Source organism: Falco punctatus (assembly GCF_963210335.1).
Source record: "Falco punctatus genome assembly, chromosome: 1".
NCBI classification, from domain to species: Eukaryota; Metazoa; Chordata; class Aves; order Falconiformes; family Falconidae; genus Falco; species Falco punctatus.
Genome location: NC_137580.1, coordinates 112,661,582 through 112,688,012, shown reverse-complemented (window position 1 = coordinate 112,688,012; position 26,431 = coordinate 112,661,582). Strand labels below are relative to the sequence as shown.

The 26,431-nt window shown below is 55.0% G+C and overlaps 1 protein-coding gene across 17 annotated transcripts in view; it reads right to left on the bottom strand.

Moving 5' to 3' along the window:
• Positions 1–26,431, bottom strand: part of RAP1GAP2 (RAP1 GTPase activating protein 2) — an 83,424-nt gene that overhangs the window by 22,454 nt on the left and 34,539 nt on the right. For 14 of the 17 annotated variants that reach the window (XM_080397729.1, XM_080397720.1, XM_080397730.1 and 11 more), the window contains one exon: positions 7,135–7,219. In XM_080397729.1, the coding sequence (XP_080253855.1) occupies positions 7,135–7,219 (85 nt within the window). Of the gene's footprint in view, positions 1–7,134; positions 7,220–16,057; positions 19,768–26,431 lie in introns of those variants that run through there. The other 3 variants (XM_080397732.1, XM_080397733.1, XM_080397722.1) reach the window with 1 other exon arrangement.

Genomic DNA, 26,431 nt, shown 5'->3' with positions numbered 1-26,431 from the left:
GGCGTGTGCCTAGGAGACACCCCATCCAGCCCTGCTGCCTGGCCGGGACAGAGCCCCACAGCCACCCTGGGCTCCCAGGGCTCGTGGCCATCCCACAGCAAGTGCCGCAGCCGCAGGCAGCGCACAGAGGAGAGAGCAGCAGCAGCTCCTCACCACCCTAACTCCTCCTTGCTCTGCGTGCCATTCCCAAACAAGCCTGAGAAGACAGGCTGAGTGATGCTGCGGGGCTTGTCCTGCTCCCCACTCACAAGGGGAGGTGAGCATCATTGTGCCACGCTCGTGATGTGCTGCTCAGTTCTGCGCAGCAGGTGCTGGATCTCTGGGATCAGGCAGGGACAAAACCCAGACAGCTGCCAAGTGCTGTGGGGCACTCGGTGGGGCTGTAGGCGCAGGGTTTGCGGAGGACGTGGGGCAGAGCCGGTCCTGCCACAGGCTAGAAGGATGGGGTGCCTGTGCCCTGGCCCCCGCGATCCTCCCATTGCTTTGCAGGGTGCCCGGCAGGAGGGGTCTGTGCATGCAAACCAGCAGCAAAAAACTTTTGTTTAGAAATGAAACAGGCCCACACTGATCAATCCAAAAAAGCAAACAAATACACTTGCAAATGAGACACCTACAACAGCCCTCTCCACATCCCTTACCTTGCAAGGGGCAAGCCCTGGGTTCTGCCTTTCACCAGCTGTGCAAATGCCTGTAATGCTGCTGGTGGTGGTGCTGGGCTGCCCCGTGCAGGGTTAATGGCCTACTTGCCAAATGAACTGAAGAGATTAATGAGCCCCGGGCTCCGATTAAAAACCCCGTGTAGCTCCTCTAGAAAGCAGACCGACCCCGCAGCCAGGGAGCTTGCCCTGCTCCCCCAGCATGCAGATGCCCGGCTCCAGGGGTGCTGCCTCCCTCCCCAGCAGTGCTGGTGCCACAGAGCTTTGCAGCCCCATGAGCATCCCAAGCTGCTGCAGCGCAGGCGGAGCACGCGGCTCCTGCACCTTTGGCAACGCTTAGCACAGGGACAAGAGCCAAACCCAGACTGGGAAGAGCCCATTGCTGCCTCTCTAGAAGAGGTGATAAAGCAATGCCTGCCCTGCTCAGCCGCACTTTCCCCTGGGCAAGGGGTGACCTCAAGAAACCCTGCTCCTGCCCTGATCTACCTGCGCTGCCCAAAGGGGCCCCAGTCCTGGCAGCAGCCAGCAAGCCGCTGAGGTGCTCCAGGGCTCAGCAGGCACCAGCTGCCTTTCCCACTTGCTCCTGCTGTGATGTTCAGATGCAGCAGACACAGGTTTGACCCGTGCGACTGGCACAGGCATGGCCCCGCCAGCCTGCACAGCTGTGGAGGAATTGGTGCTCCACAGGCAAGCACTGGCCCCACAGCTCACCGGGCAGCTGCGGCGTCACCCCTTCAGCACAACAACACTGAACCTCAGCTGGGCGATCCTGATCCCTTGTCCGGCTTTTCCTGCTCCCAAGTACATGCAAATAAATTATCTAGTCAAACTACGGTTTTAAATGTTGAGGCACTCCCAGTAAACGAGCAAGTGGCTTTTCTGGAGGCATGACACAGCAGCCCCATCCCGCCTCTTCCCCACCTCTCCTCCAACCCCTGCTTGCTCCCCAGCCCAGCCGCCCACCACGCTCCAGACGCAGCTGACCGGCTCTCAGCTCACATGGAGGCTTGGGCCACGGCAGATGCTGTCTGTCCAGGAGGGAGAGCAGAAAGCAGGATCCACAGCTCCAATGTTGCTGGCTATCAGAAACAGCTTGCAGAAAAGAGATGCGAGATTTGGGGCAGGAGGGGTCGTGGTACCAGAAAGAAAGGCTTGGGCCAGGGGTGGAGGGGGACTTTTAGTGAGCTCTTAGAATAGACTGAATTTCTCAAAAGACAAAAGAGAGAGAAAAAAAAAAAAACAGAGAAGGAAATGAAGAAATGAAAATCAAAGACCAAAGGAAAACTTCAGAGAAATTGTCTTTTAATAAACATGGCGAGCAAAGGTTAGCTTTATAGCACAAGCAGCCTAGCGACTGCCCTCAGTGACACTCCACTCGCATGGGACAAAGATGCTCCCAGCACAGCCCTGGCCATGTTTCTAGCTTCAAGACTATATCCCATTTTTATCTACTGCACCTATAGGAGGGAAAACAAACCCCAGGCTCAGAAGAGCTTTGTGTCCAAAGCTGGAAGCACTTTAAAAAGGCTCTTCCTTATTTTGAGCATGGTTTAGATTCTGGTTTATCTTTGGGTCTCTGCAATGGTCAAACGATCCTTGAGTCGATTAAGATAGTTTCCAGGTCCCACTCTGCCAGCAGCCAGAACCAGAGAACCAAACCACACAGCAGCACTGGATCCACTGGCTAAAGCAAGTTCCAGCAGAAAATGCGTACATGTATTTAATACAGCAGACAGCAGTCTGTACCCTTCAGGGATTTATGCATACTTAAAGCCAACTTTACTGGGCCACAAGTATTTGGGTAATTATAGTGGAGACAATTACACCTTTGTGACACCTAGCAGGAAGCAATGTCACCCACCATGGGCCCAGCCAGCAGCAAAGGTTCTGCTTGCCCAGCTTGGATTGTTGAGACTGTCTGCTCCAAACTAAACCTGCATCTGCTTCCCAAATGCAACCAAAGGCAACACTGGCACAGACAGCAGTTCCCCCGCCCCCTTCGGAAGGACAAACCTGCCCAGTAGCTTGTCCCAACAACCTCAGAAATGCAAATTACTCAACACGAAATGGTGTAGTTGCTATTCCTTTCCTGCTCACGTGTCCTCACCCCTCACCACCAAGCATGCTACATTGGCAGTGTGAGAGGGGATGGACAGTCACATACATCCCAGTGCTTCAGCACAGAAAAGTACAGGACTCCTCTCCATCAGCACCGGGCGAGACACCGGCTCTGAAGCCAAGCCGGCTGGAGCACCCAGTGTCTGTCCAGCCACCCCAGCACCCCAGGGGTGAGTTTAGCAAGCAGGTACCTGCGGACGAGGAGTGCTCAGAGCCGAAGCTGCAGCACAGTCAGTAAACGCCCACTTCAAAGGTTTCCAACACCCAGAAAGAAAAGCCCGCACCAGGCAGGAGCTGCCAAGGATGGAGTGCAGTGGGGCAAAGCTCCCCCTAGCACCCATACCCACTGGTCGGTGACACTCACCAGCGGGCCCCGTAGGAAATCCATCATCTTCCTGGCATCATCCCCCACCCTGCATCAGCCACACAGTGAGGGCTGCTGCCACGACCAGACTTCCTCACAGGCACCCAGTGAAAGCAGCTAAGCACCAGCCTGGCCATCCCTCCCCAGCCCCAACACCTCCCTTCGTTAATGTTTCTCCAAGCCAGAGGCACGGCAGGACTGCTGCTTTGTTATTTCAAAGGGTGGCTCCCCTGGGAAGCAAAGCGCCCGAAACAGGTTGGGCAGGAAGCGGGTGAAGGTTTGCAGGGGATGGGCAGGTGCCTGCCGGGATGCATGGCCCCGCAGTGGGATGCACAGCTCCACAGGTGGGATGCACAGTCCCGCAGCGGGATGTACAGCCCTGAGGTGGGATGCACAGCTCCACAGGTGGAATGCAGAGCCCCTCCAGGGGATGCATGGCCCCAAAGCGCGATGCGCTGTGCCCCTCAGGAGGGCACTCACCCAGGAGAGCTGCAGCAGGAACCAGGCAGGAGGCAGAAAACCCGACCTCTCCAGCTGGAAAAAAGCCACAGCCCTTCCAAAGGAGGTCAACAAATCCCAACCATAAATCCTGTCAGAGGCAGCTCAGGACAACCCAGACAGCTGACCCAGGAGCTGCAGGGAAGGCACCAGTCCTGACACCAGCTGGGGAGGAGGCAGGATACAACTGCTTTAGCCAAAGCACCTGCGTGGCTGTGACAAAGCACAGGCAGTCTCTGCTGCTGGGGACTTTGCTCCTGTCCCTGCTCCCAATACCCGTACCTACTCCTTGTCCTTCTCCATGACACTAAGTCTTGCACAGATCTCTGGGAAGCACCTTGAAATCTACCAAGAGCAGGGCAGAGCAGGACGAGCGCTCATGCTCTGCAGCATCTCATCACAGGCTCAGCCACACCAGCGCTGAGTGACTGCCTGGCATCCCCTGCGCTGACCGCAACTGTCAGGGAACTGAGCTGACATCTCCCGAGGGACCAGGTGTCTGCCTCCCAACCACAAAGTCACCCCAGGTTTCCCTTCATCAAGCTGATGGCTCCTTAATCCCTGACATCTCCTCTCTCAGGCACCTCCAGTCCCATCTCGCACGTCAGTAGGTACCCACCAGCCCCTGCCTTTCAAAAGCCAACAGCAGCCGAGACCAAAGCGGCAGCAAGGGCACGGGCAAGCTCCAAACAAAGCAGACACGCAGACCAACCCCACGGCCCACAGCCAGCCGCCAGCCTGCAGACCACAGGGATTCATCTCTGTTTGGCACTTGGCAAAGCAAGGCAAGACGCAGGGTCTGCCCCTGCCACCACCCGACTGGGGTGCAAGCGTGGGCAGCCGCAGCCACAGCAGTTCTTGCTGCCGCCAGCGCGGTAGGGACTGAGGGATGGAGGGAGCAAGCACCCAGCTCCACCTGCTTTTCCGAAAGGACAACCTGGGCCATCCACAAAAAATTCTGAAGCCCTTTAATCCAGCTGTAAAGCAGAACAAGTCAGTAATTGTCTTTTAATTGCTTTAATTACACGATTATAACAACAAAGAACCAGCAGTGAAACAGGCAGCCTCCAGCCTGGCCCACAGAGACCCGTCCTGGTGCGCCCTCAGCCAAAGCCATCGCTGGCCTCTCCCCCAGCCACAGCACCCACAGTGGGACGGGCCTGTGCAGCTCGTGGTGTGAGTACAAACAACCAGTGTTGAGAGGCATGAAAAAAAAAAAAAAAAAAAAAAAAAGAACTCAGCTTTTGTTTTTTGGGAGCTTACATTACCTGAAGCATGTGGCGTAGCAACTACACACTTTTTCCAGACAGGCTTTCCATAGGTTTCCATGCCAAGTTTCCCAAGCCAAGGGAAGCCTTCAATCGAAGTTTAAACATCATTGAAGAGCCCAGTCTCCTGCTGCCCCACATTGCCCTGGCTCCAGCTGAGGAGCAGCCATACCCTCTGCCTGCAGCGTGCCTGGGGTCTCGCCCCCCGTAACCCCTCCTGCAGCAGCACCTGGGCAGGGAGCAAACCCCAGCACCAGGGGCCACCTCTGCCGCACAGCCAGGCTCAGCCTGCTTGGCTCACAGGCTCATTAGAAGGCAGAATTTCCATTTAAAACACGACAAGGGCAAAGGCAAAGGCAGACCCTCTCAGGATGCAGGTGCTGCTGTAAAGCCTGGGAAGGCACAAGGGAGCATGGCAGCAGGACGAGCCTCAGGGACACTGCAGGGCTGCAGTGCTCATGGTCACAGAAAGTCCTACCTGAACTCCAGCCAGGTGTTACCCAGCAATTTACCCCCTTCCTGCAGGGCAAAATAAATGGCACTGAGAGTTTGGTTCCTCCCACAGTGGGGAGGCTAGGGCTGTGGAGGAGCTGCAGCGCTTGTCCAGGACAGCCCACATGAGAAACGTGGATGCTCGCCGCTTCCCCAGCAATGCACTGGCAAGGTGGCCACTGGGCATCCCACCGCGGGATGCAGCAACACCCCTGGGATGGAATCCCCCTGAGCCCCTGGGAGGTCTGCGCATCACCCCACACCATCCCAGGAGATTTCTTGTCCTCCACAGCTATGAAACAACGTGGGGGCTTTGGCTTCCCCTCCTTGAGCTGGCCAGGAACACTGCTGGTATAAGGACTGTGGAGCACACTCTGCTGCTGTCACACTGGCACCTCCTGCACCCGGCACCCTGCATGTCCCCGGGTACATTCTGCAGGCCGGAACTTCCTCTCCCCAGTTTCCCATGGTGTCCCCAGGACGGTGTCCCCACTGCCAGCGTTTCCCAGAGGCACGTCCCCCCTCCCTCCCATCAAGCTAGGCTTCAACACACACCCCCTCGCCCAAGCCCAACAAGGTGCCACAGCTTGTGTCACCAGTGAACTGTCATTCCCGCCTGCTTTGTGCACCCAGGTCATACTCAAAACCCTGAATAGGCCAAATCACCAGAAACTCCCCTAATAAACTCCTCCAACTCAATACTCTATTTCCAAGCCTACATGCTCTTAACAACCATTTAACCAGGTTCTCAGCCACCTTGTAATCCTCACATCCATCTCATCTTCTCCAGCTTAATGAATAATTTCCCAAGTGGCAGCATATCGAGCGCTCTGCAGCAACCCAGGGAGAAGAGCTACAATTGCCTTTGTCTGGAAACTGGTATCGCAGAAATATCTCAGGCTACTCTGACAGAAGCTACTTTTGTTGAACCCATGCTGCATTTTATCCTATTTCCCCATTCACCTCCATGTCCCAAATTGACCTTTCCTCCTGAATTCGCCCTGAAGCTTTGCCCCAGGTCCCCATCCCAGCTCTGTGCATCATGCTGCTCGGCACAGGGCTGCTCACTCCTGCTTGCTTGAGACTGTCTGAGCGAGAGAAATGCGAGCTGGGAGCCGCAGAGGTGCCCAGTCAACCCCGGCTCAAGCGGGAGCAGCTCCCAGGTCTAACCAGGTTGCTCGTGCCCATCACCCGTTGGGTCTGGGAAAACTGCAGGAGGAGCAGAGCCCTGCAGAGGCAGCCTGGCACGGGCAGAGCGGAGGGGAAGCACGGTGCCCCGCGACCTGCTGCCTACACCACGGCAAAAGACAGCGGCCAAGCCGTCCCTGGCAGGACCGAGCAGTGGGTCAGACCCTGCCAGCAGTGCCTGCCTGCCGGGGACATGCAGTCTGCCTTGTGTTGGCAAGCAGCCGCCCGCCACGGCGCCCAGGGAGGGTTATTAAAAGGATAACAGCACAGGGATTCTGCACCCTGCTTGGCACTGCTGCTTGTGATTGCGTAACATGAGCGGCGGTGCAGGATGGGGCCCGCCGGCACGCACGCCCGCTGCGCTGATGGTGTCTGAACACGCTGCAGGCTGAACTCCAGAAACCACCTACTGCTGCTCCCTCGGGAACAGCCCAAATCCGTACAGCCGCTGCGTTGGAAGTGCCGCTCCTCACCAGCTTCAGTTTCCAAAACCGGCACCTCGGCTGGACCGCGCGCCCACAGCCCAGCCCAGCATCGCCCGCACACTCACCTTCATGGTCGGCGGGGCAGTGAGCGGGGGGGACAGCGGTCGCTCTGGGACAGTCACATCCGAGCTGTTCAGCAGCTCCTGCTTCCTGAAAAAAAAAATGAAGGCATGTCAGCCTCCCCCATGCCCCGAGCAGGAGCACGAGGCAGGAGATAAGGGCTTATCTTCTTTGGCAAAGACGCGGGCGTGCGGGCTGCCTGTAAAATAATATCTTGAATCTGAGAAAAAACCAAACAGACGACATAAAAAGATGATTAAAGTCATCTGAAGAGCCCCGCGCCCAGGGCAGGCTGGGACCCCTCACTGCCCACCAAGCGCTGGGGCTGCATCCCTGGGAGCCAGCCGGAGCCCAGCCGCAGGGCTGCGGGGGGGCGGGGGGGGGGGGCAAAAGGGATGAGTTTCTATGACAACCCATCCCCACGGCTTCCCGCCATCTGGCACCCTTCCTGCCTGGGCAGGATCCGCTCCTGACTGGCCTCCTGGCAGCCCCGGCACCACGATGGCGGAGGCGGCTTCCAGCCCGGTGACACCGGCGTGAAGCCTGGGGAGACCATGGCATGAGTTTGGCGAGCCCAGCCGAGGGCCCCTTGGCTAATGTGCACAGGCACTGAATTTGGGGGCTGCAAGAGGTATCGTGAGATGCAAGACTTTGGGGAAGTGGGGAGCAGCCCCTGCACCACGGAGCTGCCAAGAAAGCCCCATGCAAAAGCCCCCTAAACCTGGCAAAGTCACAACCTCAGCCCTCCACTGATTATCCAACCAAAATACCCTGTCCCTTTCTCACCAGCCTCTTCCCCAGCAGACAAACAAGCCATCACTCGCAGCAGTACTGCCAGATGCTACTCTGGGAGTCAGAAAATCTGAGATTTAATTTAGTTTCCTCTCATCCCTGCCAGGTTAGTCCTGCAGAAACCGGGCCAAAATGTCCAACTGTTTATCTCGCAGTAACAAGGTTTGGTTCCCATGGCAGCCTGCCCCGGGATGGCACGGCACAGCTTGGCGTGCGTGGCAGCCAGGCACCGATGCCCGCCAGGGCCCTCTCCAAAACACACAGCTCCTGCCAGAGGGTGCGCACCCGACCTCCTGCAACACCTGCGCCCTGGCTCCTGCCCTGCCACCCACGCTGCCCTGCTCCACTAGTCCCAGCTCTCATGACAGCAGGTGACAACCACATGCTGGTCACGGGGAGTCTCGGGTGCCTGCAGCCCCTCCTTGGCAGGGCCATGTGCTGCGGGGATGCTGCAGGGAACGCAGGCAAGTTTTCTTTGAGACTGTTGGTGCAACAGTGAGTGCAAAACCCCACCATCAGCTCTGTGAGCAAAGGAGCGGCTGTTCAGCTGCATCTCTGCTAACAGAGCTTGAGAAGGGCTGGCTCCTGCTCCTGCTGCCTGTGTGCACAGCTGCTCTTGCTAATAGACTTCCCCTGCTCCTGATGAAACTTGACTCCATCTCTTGAAACACATATTTACGTACATACACACACGTGCACACAGGTAAGCACTTAGGAGAAAGCCCGCTGCAGGCTGCAGGACAGCACGGCAGCCTCCTGCCCAGCTGCAGCCCTGTGCTGGGGGATCCCAGCCTGCCCTTCACAGCACCGTGGCCCGGACTGGGGATTTGACATCTCTCCCCGTTGCTGTGGGACCAACTTCGTGGCAGAGCAGCGGAGAGCAGCCGGAGCTGGCAGTGCCTCGGAGCCCATGCCCCCGCAGCCGGCGCGATTAGATTTGGCTGGGGGGGGCTGCCAGCTGTCAGCCTGTGCTGTTAACATATTGCACGCATGGAGACAGGCAAAGCAGGGAGCTGCAGCGCCTGTGACCAGGGGAAGGAAGGGACAAACAGGACGTAGATCGATAGTTCTCATTAGTCAACGACCAAGGAACAAGAATTAATGGACTTCAGTTGTAGCCTGAGGAACACTGGGTGGATGTTGAGGGAAATACGGAGCTGGAGTTGAGGCCATAAATCTGTCCCAGAGGCGTGAGACCAGCCCAGGCAGGGCACAGGGGGACCAGCATGGTGCAGGGCAGGGAGGCGCACCACCATGCTGGGCAGCACCACAGCCCAGCCGCTGGCACACGGGGATCCGGCTCACGGACCTGGGACCTAGCAGACCAAACCCTCTGGTACTTGTAAGTAATTGCTGATTGCATTTCTCAGAGCGCAGGCACGCAGGCAGTGGGGCCCTGCCATCAGGACTTACTTCTCCTGGACTCAGGATGGTCCTGTCGGGCTCCTCCAGAGGTGCGGGCAGCCAGAGGCAGGAGGAAAGTGGCTTTTGGCCTCTGGGCTGCAATGCGATGGAGCAGGACTCACAGAATGCTGTCCCACGGCTGCGAGGGGCAAGGCGGGACCGGCAGCACCCATCCCCTTCGCAGCTGCAGGGCACCAAGGGCTGTGGCACCACCCAGGCTGTGCCGGCATCACAACCACAGCTGGAGTCACCAAGCGAAATACCCAGCAGATGGTGTCTCAGCGTGAAACCACACCAAGGACTGATATTTTACATTACATTAAACCAATATATGTCTTTTTTTGTCTTTTTTTTAAATCAGAGCAGGTCAAGTTTGTTTTACATTATTACACGTCATTTAAGCTCTCAACATCTTCCAGTTTTTCAGTGCAAGAAATGAATTAAAGCAATGTGGGAGAGCGTATGGGCAATAGCAGAATTCATGTCCTGCCTACCCATATTTTTTATTGAGCTCCTTCCCTTTCTCCTCCCCACAAACTCACCATGACTCCACTGCTGAAAAAATGCCGAGGATGACAGATTTTTACTGTTTGCTCTTCAACTTTCTAGGACACTAAAGCACAGCCTGATCTGGAGCAAACCACTCATCCTTTGCTCTCCTTGCTTTGAACCCTGAGCTCTGCCTGATTGCACTAATCTGCACAGTGGCCTCAAAGGCATAAAATGTATCAGACTTTGCAAAGATTAAAGTTACAGGGATGTACACAAATAATTTGATTTGATCTGGGATTTGTAACGGGTTGCCATAGCATCATATTCTAAGTATTATAAAATCGCTCGCACAATTTAACAACGTGTTCCTCTGTCACATGCTGATTGCTTCTTTGGGGCCGAACTGCTGGAACTGCTCTTACAGTTCCGGGGAGAGCAAAACAAACCCATTCACCAGCCACCGCTCCTAATTAGCCTCTGTGCACTAGAAATAACATTACGTGAAATTGCAACTACAGACTCCGATGATTCAGCCTGCCATCAGCTACGGGGTCAAGGGCCATCAGCCTAATTCCCAAACAGATTACCCTCATGGGACCATAAATGAATCATGAGGAAGATTAGCACGTCTTTATCTGTGCACCGCAATGCTCGCATGGAGGAGCAGCCCCGGGGATCTCCCCTGACGCTGCCAAGGCCAGCGGGTGCTCGTGGCAGCCCCACGCCATAACCCGCTCCCCGGCTGGCGCCAGGGGTGCAAGTCTCCACAAGTCTTCTGCAGGCAGCTCCTCCACCAAGCCCCGCACCAGGATGGCACAGTGCAAGAAGAGAGGATGGGGTAGGGAAGGACAGCAGGAATAGCGTGATGAGCTGAAGCCTGGGCTTGGCACGGCACAGCTCCAATAGACAGCCCCTGCAATCGCTCCCCATTCGCCTCCCCCTGGCACCACGGGAGATAAGTGGCTCCAGCATCAATAACGTAACCAAAGGTTATGGTGCTGTGCTCGCTCCCCAGCGACAGCACCCAGTGCCTGGCAGGCATCCAGGTGCTTCACCCAGCCCCGACACCCCCAAGCTCAGCCTGGCTGTGGCTGGGTGCCAGTGCACAGGGTGTGCGAGAGCATCCTCCAAAGCCCCACAGCCAGACACCAGCCTTTCCAGAAGGCAACACAGGCATTGTTTTTGTAATTTTATTTCTTCATTTTTCGCATTAGGCAAATTAAGAGAGAAGGAAAAGAAAGAATTAGAATCCTACATACTTAGTAAATCTAATTAAGGAAATACCTTAATGCAGTTACGCAGGGCCAACCGCAGGGTTTCCTAATGGAGACCGTGAGATCAGCCCTGCCATCCCGGCATGGGTCCCGTCCCCTCTCCTGGCCAGGGCTGCAGCCATGGGGCTGCACTCAGGGGGGACCCCACTGCCGCCAGCCCCCACCAGTAAGGTACAGTCCACATGGCCAGGGCTGCTCCCCACCTCTCCCAAAGGGGAGCAAATGTGGTATTCTCCACCACCACCACCACATTTTGAGCACCTGGGCACTGGCGAGTTCCCAATACAGCAAGGGCAGGTTAAGACCTTTTGTCTTTAGAGCACCCCTCATCACATCCCAAAAGTGCCTACAAATTCATATCCTGAATTTGGTAAACCCCACTGACACACTGCAATCCTGATTAAAACATCCTGCTCAGTGCAGAGCCAGGGCTGCCATGACCCCTGGAGCCCCCCCAAGTGTTCCCAGCCAAATCCCCATCTCGGAGTGCACACTGCTCTCCCGTTTTCTCAGCCTAAAGCCTAATGAAAAACTTCTAATGCATCCCATCTTCTTGTTCTGTTCATCTGATTTACCAGACAGGCTCTAAATTGACACAGTACGCTCGTAAGAATTACACGTGGGAAGGGGAGGTGTCAACGTATTATCTGACACGGCAAAGTGTCTCACACTAAGTGGTTAGCTCTACGTTTTGTTACACTGTGCAAATTAAACATGGAGCACTGCAGGTTACCCTTCTGCCTACACTTAATTCTGTGGATGAAACCTGGCCTGAGAAGGTGCAAAACTGTTGCAGCAACAAGTTCAGCTTGTCTAGATGCTGTACCCTTGAGAAGGACAGCAAAGATTATCCTGTAAATTAACAGCCTCTATTTTTGGACTCATCATTTTTTTGCCCTTGATGGGCAACACCTTGCCAGCTGCTCCCCTTTTTAGTTTATTTAATATTCAATGCCCAGTGTCTTAAGTTTTCACAGGGGACTGCACTTATGTATTGCTTTTCATCCTCCCACTGCCTGGGGTTAAGCCCCCATGCTGGGGGTGGTGGCGGGAGTGGAGCCCAGGCTGCTCCATCCCTGCTCACTGCTGGCAGGTACTGCATGGATGCTGCAGCTGATGGCAGAGGGCTGGGATCGAGCCTCTGGTCTGCAGCTCCAGGATGCTGGTGAGAGCCTGCGATACCCCCGGCACTGAGGCAGCCAGGAGTCCTTGGCCAGCTGCTCACAAATTGCGAAAAAAAAAAAAAACCCAACCCAACGAAAATAACTTTCTTTTGCAACAGAGACAAGGGCACCTCGCTGAGATTCTACACGTGAAAATCTGCAGCGAGTGCCTGAATGAAGCACCTTACTCTGACTTTGAACAGCTCTCCACCCAATCCCAGGGACTCCAGGCAGGCAAGATCTCGCTGCATCATCACTCATCCCAGCGAGGACGTCTGGCAAAGGACACACACTGCTGCAGGGCTCCCAACTTCAGACAGCACTGGGGCTCCACAGCTACCCCAGACCCGGGTTCCATCCCGCGCACCCTGCACTGCGAAGCTGCCGGTGCTCCGGGGCTTAAACAGGCGCCAGGCAGAGCCCCCGCTGTGGAACATCTTCCCTAATAGACTGATTTACCTTGTTATGTCCTGGGCCCAGGCTGGCCCTGCCCTGAAGCGTTACCTTCTTGTGTTGAAGCCTGAGAGTCAGCAAAGAACAAGAGCAGCATTTTCTGGTCTAGATTTCTTGCAATAAATTAGGTATTTGCAAACTGCCAGCCTGCATCTGTGTGCATACACAGCCTCCCCGATTGCACAGCTCCCACAGGCGGGAGCCAAAGCCCTGCTCAGAGCAAGGTGACATTTAACTGCCAATGAGTTTAGCTTTAATTACTCCTCTGTACAGAGAACAAATATTGTCAAGAACAGTTCAGAGCAAGCCGCGCTCGTGCAGGCAGCGCTGCCTGTGCTGTTTGTGTGGGTCGCTGCTGCCCCATGCACTGCCCATCCTGCTCGGGGGGACAGCAAGGAGCTGGCTCCAGCTTTGCCTGCACCTCTACAGACACTGGGTTCTTTCCAACTGGCCAAGGACTTCCCACTTGTTCTGGCCAAGAAAGTAAGGCTTGATACACAAATAATGGTAGAAAGAGATTTTTATCTTTTATAAATTTTACTGTCTGATCTCACTTGCAGGAGCAGAGAGAAAGCAGTGATTTCCTGCAGCATTTGGGTAAATCAGCCAAGGCACTTGTGGACTTTTTAAGACCAGAAGGCCCGTCTGATCCAATTCCTGACAAACATGAGCCAGCAAGCCTTGGGCAGCCGTTTCTGAGCTGATTCAATAATTTGCAAATTGCAGAGAACAGCTCCCAGAAACCAGCATCTCCAACTGCCTGCAGAACTGATGCTGAAGGGCGCAGGGACGCCGTCTCTACCTGGGCATCTGCGCCAGGGGTAGAAGGTGGAAGGAGAAGGGAAAAGACCCAAAACACGTGGGATGTTACTCCAGGGAACATCCCACTGAAACAAATGGCGATTAAAATTTACTTTGGCAGTACAAAGATTTCACTCAATGGCACCAGGAGACAAACTACCCATGAGTAGCCCTTGCTGAACCAAATTGTAAACTAACAGCAGTGAGTAAAGACATCTGCCTTATTCCCAGTCGCCTACACGGCAGCTGAGACTGAGAAGCGAACAGAGGGGTGCACCCACACCAAAGTACCCACCACCGGCTTTACCCCACAAGAGGATGGCCACCAGAGCATCCCCTTGCTTGCACGTGGGAAGTTCATGAAAATTGATTTAAATAAAAATACCCAGTTCCAAATCCCAGGTATCCAAAGCAGGACGGGAGCCAGGCAGCAGTGGCCCCCTCAGGCCCCAGCTGCTGGTGCACATTACTGCTGCTCCCCTCCAGCTCGAGCACATGGGACAGATTGATTGCAGGTGGAGGGAGCAAGGTAAGTGCCACCCTGGCTCTGAGAGGGGAGCTTGGTGAAGCCAATTTGCTGTGCTGTGCTTTGCTGGGTTGCTAACAAGAAAGGGACATAGGCCACCAGGGACTCTGCAGCTGCCACCGATCCTGCCAGGCTTGCATATGGCTTGTGTAAAGCAAAATTCAATTGCAAACACAGAACAAAGACCGAATGTAGGAGGAAAAAAAAGAAAATAGGAGCAGGTGGAGGAACAGAGTCCCTTTTGACGATGCCGCTAGCAGTCCCTTCCTTTTCCTGCAGATTATGTCACTTTGATGGCCCTGGCAGCTTGCATAAGATGAAGCAACCACCGTAAAGAACTGCTTGAATTCTTGCAGTCGCTCCCATGAAGGCTCCTTAGTCCACAGCAGACAGGAAAAAACCTCCTCAGGGGTTGTCCCCTTGAGATGTCTGTGTGTCTCTTGTTGTACTCCATAAACCCCACAGCAAGAACTACACTGAGAGGGTTTGTGCTCAACGTGATGGTGGGGGGAAAAAAAAATAAAGAAAAAAACAAAACCAGACTCACACATCACCAGCCAGATTTCTATGAGAGTTTGGAGCCAGATTTTTTCTCAGCCCTCAAGTGTTATGCTGAGCTCATTCATAGAAATCTGGTACCTAGGGAAAAGATGACTCTTCGGGAAAAGTCTCGCTCGGTGTGACCAGTAAAGCACTCCCTTCCTTCCCCACCATGCTTTGAGACAAACAAATGAGTTTCAGTGGGGACAGTGTTTGGAGGAGGGGCACAGATGTCCTCAGTGCTCAGGTGCTCCCCACACAGCATGTGAAAGCAGAAGAGGCCCCAGACCATGGAGCTCGGGGTGGGGGAGGCACGGGGGCCCCAGCCGCCCCCCAATCAGCCAGCCCCTCTGAAACCTTCTGGCCCGTAGCTGGAGCCCACAGCTAAATGGGAGCCCACAGCTAAATGGGAGCCCACATGGGTCTCGGCTAAAGGAGACAAAACACGAGGGGCAACAGCAGGGACGGGGACAGCTAAGCCCACTGGATGCCCCAGCACAGCCTCCACCTGCCACATCCCAGCTGGGGCAGGGGAGGACAGGGGTCTGCTCAGGTAAGCATCCATCTTTGCTGCTCCTTCAGGACCATCAGACCTGTGGGTTGCTTTTTTCCAATTGTTCAGTTTAATGATATACCTAAAACCCCAGCAAAGGAGAAGAAATTATCCCAAAATTACAGCAACACATGAACTCACACGGGAAGGCCATCGTTACATCACAAAAGCATCGCTAAAACCCTGCCCTCACAGGCGCCTGTTGTCCAAGGCAAAGCACCTACGGCAGCAGCACCAAAAAACAGGGTATGGACCCCGTGACCCAAAACTGCAGGTGAGTGAAGAGCTAAAGCTTCATCCCCAGTTGTCTTACTCTGATTTTTCAGGCTCACAGATTTGGAGGGGGAGGGAATACTTTATAATAAGGATTCCAAATAATCAATTCTTCATTCATATCATTTTGGTACAAAATAACAAGTTGAACAAAAAAACCACCACCAAACCAACAACAACAAAACCCCAGTCTGCAGCAGCGCCCACGTCACCTCCACCCCAAATTGGAGGTACGCACAGCCCCGAGGTCTGGATACACATTTCTTACTATTTTTAACACCGAAGTTGCCAGAGCAGCACAGTCCTGGGGCAGAGAGAGCTCCCTGACCCAGGGCGCACGGCGTCAGCGCCCCGAGGCCAGCAGCGGTGCCCCTCGCCCCGCGGGGCCGCGCAGAGCCGCGCAGGCGGCCGGGGGCGCAGCCCGCGGGCAGGGGGAGGCGAAGCCGCTCCCGGCGCGGGGACAAAGCGGCGGCCGAGGAACCGCCGTCCCGCGCGCGGCGGGGCCGAGCCCAACAGTCCTCGTCCGGCTGCCCGCCGGGAGCGCCGGGGGTCGCCGCACCGCGAGGCTGGAGCCGGGCCGAGCTCCGCCGGCACACGCCGCGCCCCGGCCGGCTGCGGGGCAGAGCCCCCCCCCTCCCGCCCGGCCCCGCAGCCCACCTCTGCTCCTTGCTGTGCCTGCGGGAGCGGTGCAGCAGCCCGATGAGCACCACGGCGGCGCGGATCCCCGCCCGCCGGGAGCGCAGCCTGCCGCCCGCCCGGGACATCGCCGCTGCCGCCGGCCGCGCTCCGGCCCCAGCCGCCGCTCCCGCGGGGGGCGGTGCCTCCGCGCCCGCGCCGCCCTGCGCGCTCCCCGCCGCCGCCGGGGCTGCTCTGCGCGGGGCTCTGCGGGAGATGTGCGCGGGGCCGCTCTGTGCGGGGCTGTGTGCGAGATGTGCGCGGGGCCGCTCTGCGCGGAGATGTGCGCGGGCAGGGCCGGGCCGGGCAGGGCAAGGAGCCCCGCGGGAAGCGGCTGTAGAATGGCGACCGCTCGCCTTTCCCTTTTCCCCCCGCTGAGGCTGTCGTCCCCCCCACCCCCACCCCGCAGACCATCAGTCCGGCCGGCTTTGGGGTGCGTTACAAGGAGCGGGGACCCCGATTGCAGCGGCGGGGCTCCGGCCTCGCCGCCGGCGCCGCGTTACCCTGATGCCCGAGTTTCCGCGAGAACATCCCTCGCCGGCACCCGCAGACCGCCCTCCTGGCAGGGGCGAAGTGACCTTACAGCCCCTGGCAGACCCCGCGCAGGGCAGGGCTCGCTCCTGCCTTGCACACGTGTCCTGCCCTCCCCAGGTGGGACAGCCCCGCGGGTCCCGGCCAAGCGCCCACCCTGCCCGTGCCAGCCGGGAGCATCCCTCCGGGAGCATCCCTCCCGCCCGGAGCCGGCTCCGGGAGCAGCGCGAGCCCTCCGGCTTGCCGCTCGCGCTAGGGAGCTGGCACACATCTTGTTCCAGGAAATGTATGTAGGATTGTTGTGGCGCTTTTTTTAATTAAGTAAACTGTAAATGATCTACTTCACAACCTCGGCACCTTTCCCTGGAAGTCTTTGTTGCCATGGTGATAAAACACCCGGGTCTCTGCCACACACACATCCCCCCCACCTCCCATCTCACCTTCCTCCTCTGCGAGCTTAATTTTCACGGGAATTAGACACAGGACTAGCTACAGCATTCTAAGCGTGTTCCTCCTTACAGGGATGAAAACAGTCCATGCCACAGACATGTACGAGAACACAGAAGTGGAACTCCGGCCCCACACAGGACTGAGACACCAGCACTGCCCAAAGCCCACCGGTGCTCCGCGTCTTTGCAGCCAGCCTCAGAGAAGTCACAATAATCCTACTGCATCATCTGCTGAAGCCCCTAAAGCGCTCCCCCAGGTGCATTCTAGCAGCCTGGCCTCACAACAGGGATAGCACAGCCTCCGGCAGGCAGCAGGGTGCAGGACCACCGGCACAGCCATCCAGCAAACTGTCACAGCTGACAGGTCGGGGCTTTTGGGGGGACCCTGCCGCAAACAGGCAGCCTGTTGGGGGGCACGCGCAGGTGGCACGGCCGACCACGGTCACCCCACCAGGAGCATCCCACTCAAGTGGGAGCCCCACTTTGCAGCAGCTCCTGGGAAGATGGAGAGAGTGGCTCCATGGACGGTGCAACAGCCCGGTGCTCTGACAGGCCACGGAGCACCAGCAGCCTGGAGACACCCCAGTCAGGGCAGTCAATCATTAACAGCACGTGGGCCTCTCCTGGCAAAGTTCGTAATAAATGCGTTTACTCAGGAGCAAAGAGCTCGCAAAGGCCACAGACCAGATGTGGCACAGAGCAGCTGCTCTTGCTGCCTCCTCCTGCCTGCACCCTGTCTGCCACGCTTAGGGTGATCGACACAACCTTCGCTTCAGCCTTTTCTACATAAATGTTTCAGCATAATCTCTGATCAGATGTGTTCCTTAAATTCAACTTAAGAAACCATCCATCATCACTGTAATCTCTTTATGCATTCTACTATAAGTCAGATAAAAATATGTGCAACGTTATTTTTGTCAACATGACACATTAATTCACCCCAGAAGAACCTGACAGCAGTTCAGCCGTCACCACACTATTCACATTGACCCGCACAGTGCACGCCTAGCTCTTCAAAGAGTCAAAACTTAAAATCCGAGATCAGTATTTTCGTATTTCAACAGACCTCAACAGGTCCCTGGGAAGGCTGGAGCAGCAGCCAGTTCTCCAGCACAGTAATGCCAGCAGACAGGTGACAAGGTCCCCACTTTCCTCCAACCCATTCTCAAAATACCCCAAAAACGCGTTTATGCCTCCTCGGCACAACATCAGATGATGCCAAACCACGTGTCGTGGGTGCCAGAATGCAAGTGGGTAAGAGGAAAGAATTATGTTAAACCTGGGTGCTGCCTTCATCCTCACTGGTAGGGAAGAGTGCTTAACGCACACTGCAAAGCCTTTCAGTGAAGTTTTTGTTGGAGCAATAAATCTGTTCTTGCAGAAAATACCTGGCTGCTTCCTTTCAAGCAGAAATCATCAGTCTGACAAATTTCTCAGGCATAGGAAAAAAAAAAAAAAAAAAAAGAAAGGAAATAAATTAGAACCAATTTCCATGCCAAATTATATCAATTCTCCAGCGCCTCATTAGCTTCCAGTTAATGGAGGGGGAGGGGTTTTAATTTTAAACCTTTTACCTCTCACATTAAACAGCCAGCTTCAAATTTCATTGAGTCTCTTTCTCTCTGGAGACATTTTCCACCATCTCTCCTCCCTTTTTCCAGACAAGTTAAGTATTAATCTCCTCTTGTTTTATGCTGAAGTGGCTTTGTATTGATTTTTAAAGATGTTCAATTCTCTCATATTTGGAAATAGAGAATCACTTTAAGCTGACACACTCCGCCATATTTTCTTCTCCACCCAAATACAGCAAACGAGCCCGCGCTGTAATCAATTTCTTCTGGACTCTGTTGCAGCTGATTTGTAATTTATAGGACGAAGGCAATATAATAAATGGTGAGGGGCTGCAGGAGAGCTGGCAGGGCGGTGAAGTGAAGCCTTGGGATGGAAGCTCAGTACCCGGATTACAGCCACGCTGTGCCGTGCCCTGCCACGCCACGCTACCTACTCTCTCGCACAGAGAAAGGGCTGTGAGGGAAACACCGTAGCCCCTTTGCTGCCTCCACCCCAGCACAAAGAAGTTCCCATCTGATGATGGCCACATCTTTCTAGGAGGCCATGGGTTTTCCTAGGAGGTCTGGATGCTCAGCTGCTGGACAGAGAGGTGAAGGGGAACTGGGGGCCTCCTGCTCCCGAGGACATCACTTGTAGCTGTGTTGGGGCGCTGAAGAAGCTGCCCTGTATTCCCTATGTTCTGCTGTCTGCTAAATCCTCCAGGACAGACTGGGGCAGGCTGCCAGGGACGCCTGGTGAGACAGAGGAGGTGGCAGGGCTGGTGCATCTGAATGGCCCCTGCTCCTGGCCTTCCTTCCCCAGCGCCTGCTGCGCTCCCCCTCTCCCACCCAGTGGGTCCTCCTTGCAAAGAAACAGCTCACCATGCACACAGTGATCATCTCTGCTTGCCAAAGGGATGAGCAGAAGCAGAAACAGGGCAGGCAGGGCAGGCTGTGCTACACAGCAAGTTGGGAGCATGGCGAGCTGCACCACATGGCTGGTGTGGGCATGGTGAGCTGCACTGCGCAGCCAGCCACAGGCACAATGAGCTGCACCACGAGGCGAGCTACACCGCACGGCCGGCCGCAGGCACGGAGCTGCACTGCACGGCAAGGTGCACCGCATGGCCAGCCACGGGCACGGAGCTGCGCTGCAAGGCCGGCCACAGGCATGGCACCGTGGGTCACTGGGACACCCTGACCCGAGAGCAGAGCCAAGTTTCCCTGGTGCCTGTGGCGCATCGGCTGTGGCGTGCAGCCCCAGTCCAGCCTTTACTCTCTCCAGGAGAGGATCCCATCAAACTGATCCCAGCAAGGGGCCAGTACTCTGCCTGCGCCCAGCTGCAAAAACACCTCTGCAGCGCATCTCCCCAGCCCCACAGCTTGTCCCCCAGTCCACGGGGCCAGGGTGACTCCAAGCCAACCTCCTGTTCCCACACTGATGCCACAAGAGGATCACCTTCCTAAAGGCTTGAAAGAGGGATGCCCTGTCGGGGCCAGCACCTGCAAAGGCCCTCTGGGTGGTGTTTGCACAGATATGCCAAAGGACATCTCGTACGACAGAAAGCTGCAGCCTGAGAGGCTGACTGGAAATTGGGAAAACCAAGGAGGTTGGGTTGGCCTTGGAAGAGGTCCCTAGAGGGGCTGCCAGCTCCCCATGCATGGAGATTTCCCACGCTCAGTTGGAGGGAGCCACAACCTGCTGTGCAATGGAACCTGGACCAAAGACAATGAGCTCCCTCCCTCCCCCTGCCAGTGTTTCTGGGCTCTTCTGAGTCTCCATCCTTCCTTTAAAAAAAACAGTATTACCTCTGCAGTGACTAAATAACCTCCAAGTTAAGCAGCTGCCTCTGTTTTATGAAGAAATAAATATTTCTTTAAAAATGTCCTGACATTTCTTCTTCAGAGAGAGAACAGTTTCGCAGCTAACTAGGAAGCCAGGTCTCGAGAGGCTGGAGAGCGCTCATGGCAGGTTAGGACAATTACACGCCATGATTAATAAATCACCTGGGTGGCTGGTTCATTTACACAAAGCCTAGCATTTTCTTCTGGACACTCTGCTAAGAAAAAAGGATCTGAAAATAGCAAATTGTGACAAGATCAAGCCTTCATCCCCGATATTACTGAATCTCCCATCAATAAATGACACTATTAATACTATTAAGAAGCCCTATATTTATGGAATAACTTTGGCTTTTGTATTACTGCTGCAGTGAGATTAAATCACCTGTCAGTGAGCAGCCCATCCACCCCCCCAGCCACCCGCAGATGGCCCCCACGGCCCTGTCACTCACACCTGAGCCTGGCTCCGGTGACTCAGGGCTTCTCCGGCCAGAGCTGCAGCGCTGCCTCATCAGACAGTGCAGGATACGTCCCTGACGCCCTCTGCGCCTCCCTTTGCAAGAGATATTTCTGGTTCCCTCGCTCACGAGGGGGACAGCCAGAAATACACGAGCTATGCCAGGCATTTGCCACAGCCAGGCTGGAGGCATGGCCAGCCCATCCCTGCAGCCTCGTGGCTGAGTCACAGTGGCTGACAGGTGCTGAGAGCTCTGCCCAGGGACCCTTCCCCACTGCCCCAGGAGTGCTGGGGTGCTTCCCCACACCCAAGTAGGATGCAGCTGGGTACGGGCACCAGGAGCCAGGGAAGAACAAAAGGAGCTGAAGCAACACAGAGTAGAAGGTGAAAATAGTAACTGGTTGTCCGCAAAGGAGCAGTCACATTCCGACTTCCCTAGCATAAGAAGAAAAGGATTTGTGAGCTTGCAAACTAGGGAGAAAGTGATTATAGCATTTCAAACGGTGCTGCAGGAAGAGGATAAGAGTGCATCCAGTTTTAAGAGAAGTATCAGAAGAAATAGAGCTTTAGATTACGTTACATCCAGCCCTAAGTAATCTGATTAGAGATTTATTTTATGGCTTCAGTTAGAAAGACGTAGAGGAAATACCAAGAAAGCACAAAGCCAGCAGGCAATGCAGAGACAGAACACAGCAAGTTTTATCTCTCCTGGAATAGTGCGAGACGAGTGCGATGTGCCACAAGCAACCTTAGCACCTTGTCAATTCAGAGTGATCATAAGAGAGACTGATGTGTGCCAAGGCGCAGGGCAGACCCAGCTCCCACCCCACACAGCTGCCAAGGCTTCCCCGCCATGCCGCAGAGCCCAAACCCTGGCAGCTCCCTGCGCCCCAGTCCTGTGGCTCCTGTACAACTCACAGGACTGACGCGCAAAAATAAATGTATCTGCCTAGCTCGACTGGGAGCCAACGCAATGGCCTCGTTCCCTGTCCAGAGCCCGTCCCCATCACAAGTGTCAACCTTCCACCTGACGCGGGGCCAAGCGTGACCCACGATGTTTCATCTCCCCGGCGCAATTATCAGCTTTCCCAGGAAATAAGCAGGGGAAGCCACAATGAAAGAACAGTAATTCATTATGAGCAAACGACCTTGCGCTGCAGAAGGAAGCCAAGGCTCAGCCAGGTGTTGCCAGCTATTAAAAGCGAGCTGGCCCCACGCAAGAGCGGCAGCAGGGCCAGCGCTCAGCACCAGGGCAGGTGCGGTACCGCAAGGGCTGGGAAGCAGCCAGGAGGCTGGGTGAGGAGACAGCAGCACGGGGGCACGTGGACACCTGTTCTGTGGTTAGAGAGGCTTAAAGAGAAGAGACTTCAGCATGTCAAGTGATCACACAAGACGACCTAAAAATAATCAAGCGCTTAGCAGGCCCCAGACTCAACCCTGTTTTGGCTGCACCCTCTGCACAAGCCACACTTCCCTGGAAGTGGGGCAGGGCTTTTGCTGCGTCTCGTGACAATGTCCCCTCGCTGTGTTTGCACAGCAACAGGGTGAGACAAACGGGCAGCAGCACTGAAAGCACCTCCCAGAACCTCAGAGCAGACACTGGTATTAAAAAAAAAAGGGGGGTGGGTGGGGTGTGGGGGTGGTACGGGAAGCGAGCCACTGGGCTCAAAGGACCACAACATCCACAAACCACGTTCCCTGCTGTTAGACACCCCGGCGCCTGGCCGCTCCCCTGCCTTTTCTGGGTGGCTGGAGCAGATGCCCAGGAGAGGCAGCCACGGGAGGTGGGCAACACCTCTCCCTGCACACCCTGGACCGTCCCTGCTCAGGGTCATACAGTCTCCAGAGCATCACGATGAAATGGTTTATCACTGCAGAGCACACAGATGATGCCAAGCACCACGTGTGACAAATGCATTCAACACCTAATCAAACTAGCGTTAGCTTGGTACAAGCTCCAAAGGAGGTAAAGACTTGAGCCGTAGCCAGGCCAAGAGCTCCTCTAGAAAACTCATAAAGGAGCAGTGACCCAGTGAGCACTGGTGCATGTGGGCTTGGAACACCGATCATGCAATTAACTTACGAATAGCGGGTGGCTTTTCCCACACTCATTTATCTAGGAAGAAAGAAAGTTGTAAGCACAAGGAGTCTCGTGCATACCTCCCCATTGTATGCAATTTGACTGTGAGCCAGCCGCTTTATCCCACAAATGTGACAGCCTAAGTGTGTCGCCTTTGAGCTCTCCCTGCGTGGCTGCACAGCAGTGATCTCCCCCTGGGATGGAACAGCTCTCAAGGTTGCTCCTCGAGACAGAGATACCTTTTGCCAATGACAGATCTTTGGATGAGTCCAATCTGAGCTCTCCCCGAACTGCAGCTGGTCCCCACACCAGTGACTCTCCCTTCGAGCCTCGAAGGGTGTGGGATCTCTTACCTGAGATGAAGAGAGCCTTCCTGACCAAGGCGGAGACCCCTTACCCACAACAGATCCTCGGTAAGTGACCGTTAGCATGCTGAATTAATATTAATGAAATTGACACTCACTATTAATTATTACAAACTTTGTACAGATAAATCTATTACACGTAAACTATCGCCAAGTCTGAGACTAAGATTGGACCTAGCCACAGCTCAGCTCTAGCAGGAGTTTAGAAAGTAAAGGGGTCCTCTCTGAACCTTCCGTCTCCGCTCTTCGTGCTCATCATTCTAGCTCGATTCTAACTCGATTTTTCTTTGTGTGTTTCAACCATGTAGTAAGTGACAGAGTTAACCTTGCCACTGAACTTTAAGTTGTGCTTTTACATCGCTTTTGCTAATACCACTGATGCTCTAAGTGATTTAAATCACTCATTTGCAGCACTGTGTCATTGCTGCTACATTCATATTATTAATCAGACTTTAAAATACACCTGAAATGGGCTGTTGTTCATCAGTGTGCTCAAACTGAAACAATCAGAACTGGTAGAAAACCATGGATCAGGAGCAGGTGTACATGGGACGAGGTCTGAGGGCCAGCACCCAGCAGGAGGGAAAGGAGGGGGGTTTGCCATGGACACTGCTGTGCACAGTGTTATCAGCAGCCCTCTGATGGTGCTGTATATTGCAACAGCTTACAGAGCACAAACCAAGGTATCTCTGCGTTAGCACAGTGATAAAAATTGAATTTGTGTTATCGTGCTGCAATTAAACTTTGAGCACAAAAGACTGAAAGCGGATGTCACAGCATGGCTATTTGCACCCTGGAAAGGTGACCTGTACCCAAGCACCAGTGACAGTACGGCCGGGCTGCAGGACCTGCCCACCATGCAATCAGCAAAATGCCCCTTCCCTTCCCCTTCCTCTTCCACTGAGCAGCTGAGAGAAGGAGGCAGCAAATATTTGCCTACTTAGCAGGGCTGGCAGGAGGTCAAACGAATGGCTATTTACTCAAGCGCGAGAGCTGCTGGGATTTGCACCACAGAACATGTGTCCTGTTTGTGTCGGCTCCACGAGTGCCAGCCAGTGACACCCCCTCTCCTGTTGTTCCCCCTGCACCCATCCCTCAGCACCCCTCACCCAGCACCTGCCAACACCGGGGGCTCATCCCCAGACAGCGGCGAGCAGCCACGCTCGTTCATTGCCACGTCCTTCTCATCTTCCATGACCAGCCTTCAAAATCGCAGCCTTTCAATTAGATGAGCTGCAAATTATCCACTCACTCATTTCCTCTGGCAGCCCCGCTGCCCACAGTGAGTGGGCAGGGCTGGCCGCAGGCGGGCACTGCAGGGCACGCAGCCACAAGCTGGAAAAGCCTAGCAGCCAGCCCAGACCTCAGCCCTCGCATGCTGCCTCCTGCCAAGGGCAGGGATGCACCAGTCCCTCCTCCTTGCAACCAGGGCAGCACAGCCTAATGAGCAGTGTCCCCCTAAGCCCCCTCCCATGTAATTAGCCTGGCTCAGGACAAAGCATCACCCAGGGAGCAGGTTCTGCCTCTCCAGGGGCTCATCAGTGGTGCGCAGCTGGCATCACCGCCAGAGGATCCACAGCATCCCGTGGCATGAGGGTTCATCCAGGCCAGGAAGATTACCAAAATTATAATCGTGACTTTCAAGGAAAACCTTGCCAGCTGAGCCAGGCCATGCAAACAAGGACAAAGCTCTTCATTCAGGGCTAATGCAGCAACGCTTTCCAGATCAAACACTGTGGGGTCAGATGAGAGCATACAGTTCTCTGGTCTGCGTTCGGTATAAAACCACAGCTGATAGTCCAGGGGGCTTAAGACAGCTCGATCTGCTTTACATGGGAAGATATACAGATATCTTTCTGTCTACATATCTACAGATATCTATCTACACACATCTGTATGCCTATCTGTAGGTTCTCATGGTTTTATTTTTGGAACATTCCTCTTTCAGCAGCCTCCAGGGAGACATAGCTTTGATAAGAACCTCTTAGAAAGCACCTTCACATCACACACATCTGGGACTTCAAAAGAAGAGTTGTGTTTTGGTGCCAAGCCCACCCTCCAGTACTGGCGAGCAGAGCAGCGCTGGCCCTGGCTCCTTGGCACATCACAGGGCCAACGAGCACCGTGATAAGCCAAAGCCCTTTTGTAGAGAAGAAAATGGTAGCACGGGGAGACGAAGGAGCTGCTGAAGGCCGGGCAGTGAATCAGCAGCAGAGAGGGGAAGGCAGGCATGCATCACTGTCACGCTGCTGCCACGGGTGGGCAAGGAGCCCCCGGGCTCAGCCACAGCATCATCCCTGCCCGGTTTGATCCCTTGAATGACTGTATCATTTCTGATGGTTAAACACAGTACAAGGTAGTCATGCCTGTGACAGCAGCACAATAATATGGAAATTGTATCCTTGATAATTTGGGGTATTTTTCCCTGTGAACACAGGCCTTTTGAAGAGATGAGCTCCAAGATTTCAGCATTCAATTAAATTAGATCAAATCAGCAGAGGAAATAAGTCTTTACAGCATGAGCAGATCCTTTGCATTTTACTACCAAATCAGTGACCTAAATGCCATCATTTATGATTAATGTCACTAATAAAGCCAGAGTCAGGATGGACCACAACCCCAGCTCCCTGTGCAGAACAAAGATGGTCCCTGAAGCCGTTATTCCGATCAATGCCATTGACACCTGGTGTGAAGCTCAGGATTAGGCCCAAGCTTTAACATCAGTCAAGCAACGCCCCTTCCCAAGGGTGCTGCGGGAGCAGGGGGGAAAGCCCAGGCAGAGATGGGGGGGAGCAGGGTGTGCTCAGGCTCCCAGGGACTGCGCGCTGGTGCCCGGTGTTCCCAGGACAGCTGCCCTCCAGCCTGTGCGGGCTCTTACCAGCCACGGGCAGGGGAACACTGGGAGAGGCATGGAGCCAGCTGGTGCTGCTCCTCCTGCAGCAACAGGTGATGCAGAACCCCATCCCTGAGCCCAGCTGCTGCAGATAGCCACCGCTTCAGCCCCATCCCCACAAGAGCCGGTCTAAGACTCAGCATCCCAAAGCATCCCGTGACAGCGTTGGATGCAGCACCATGCCATGCC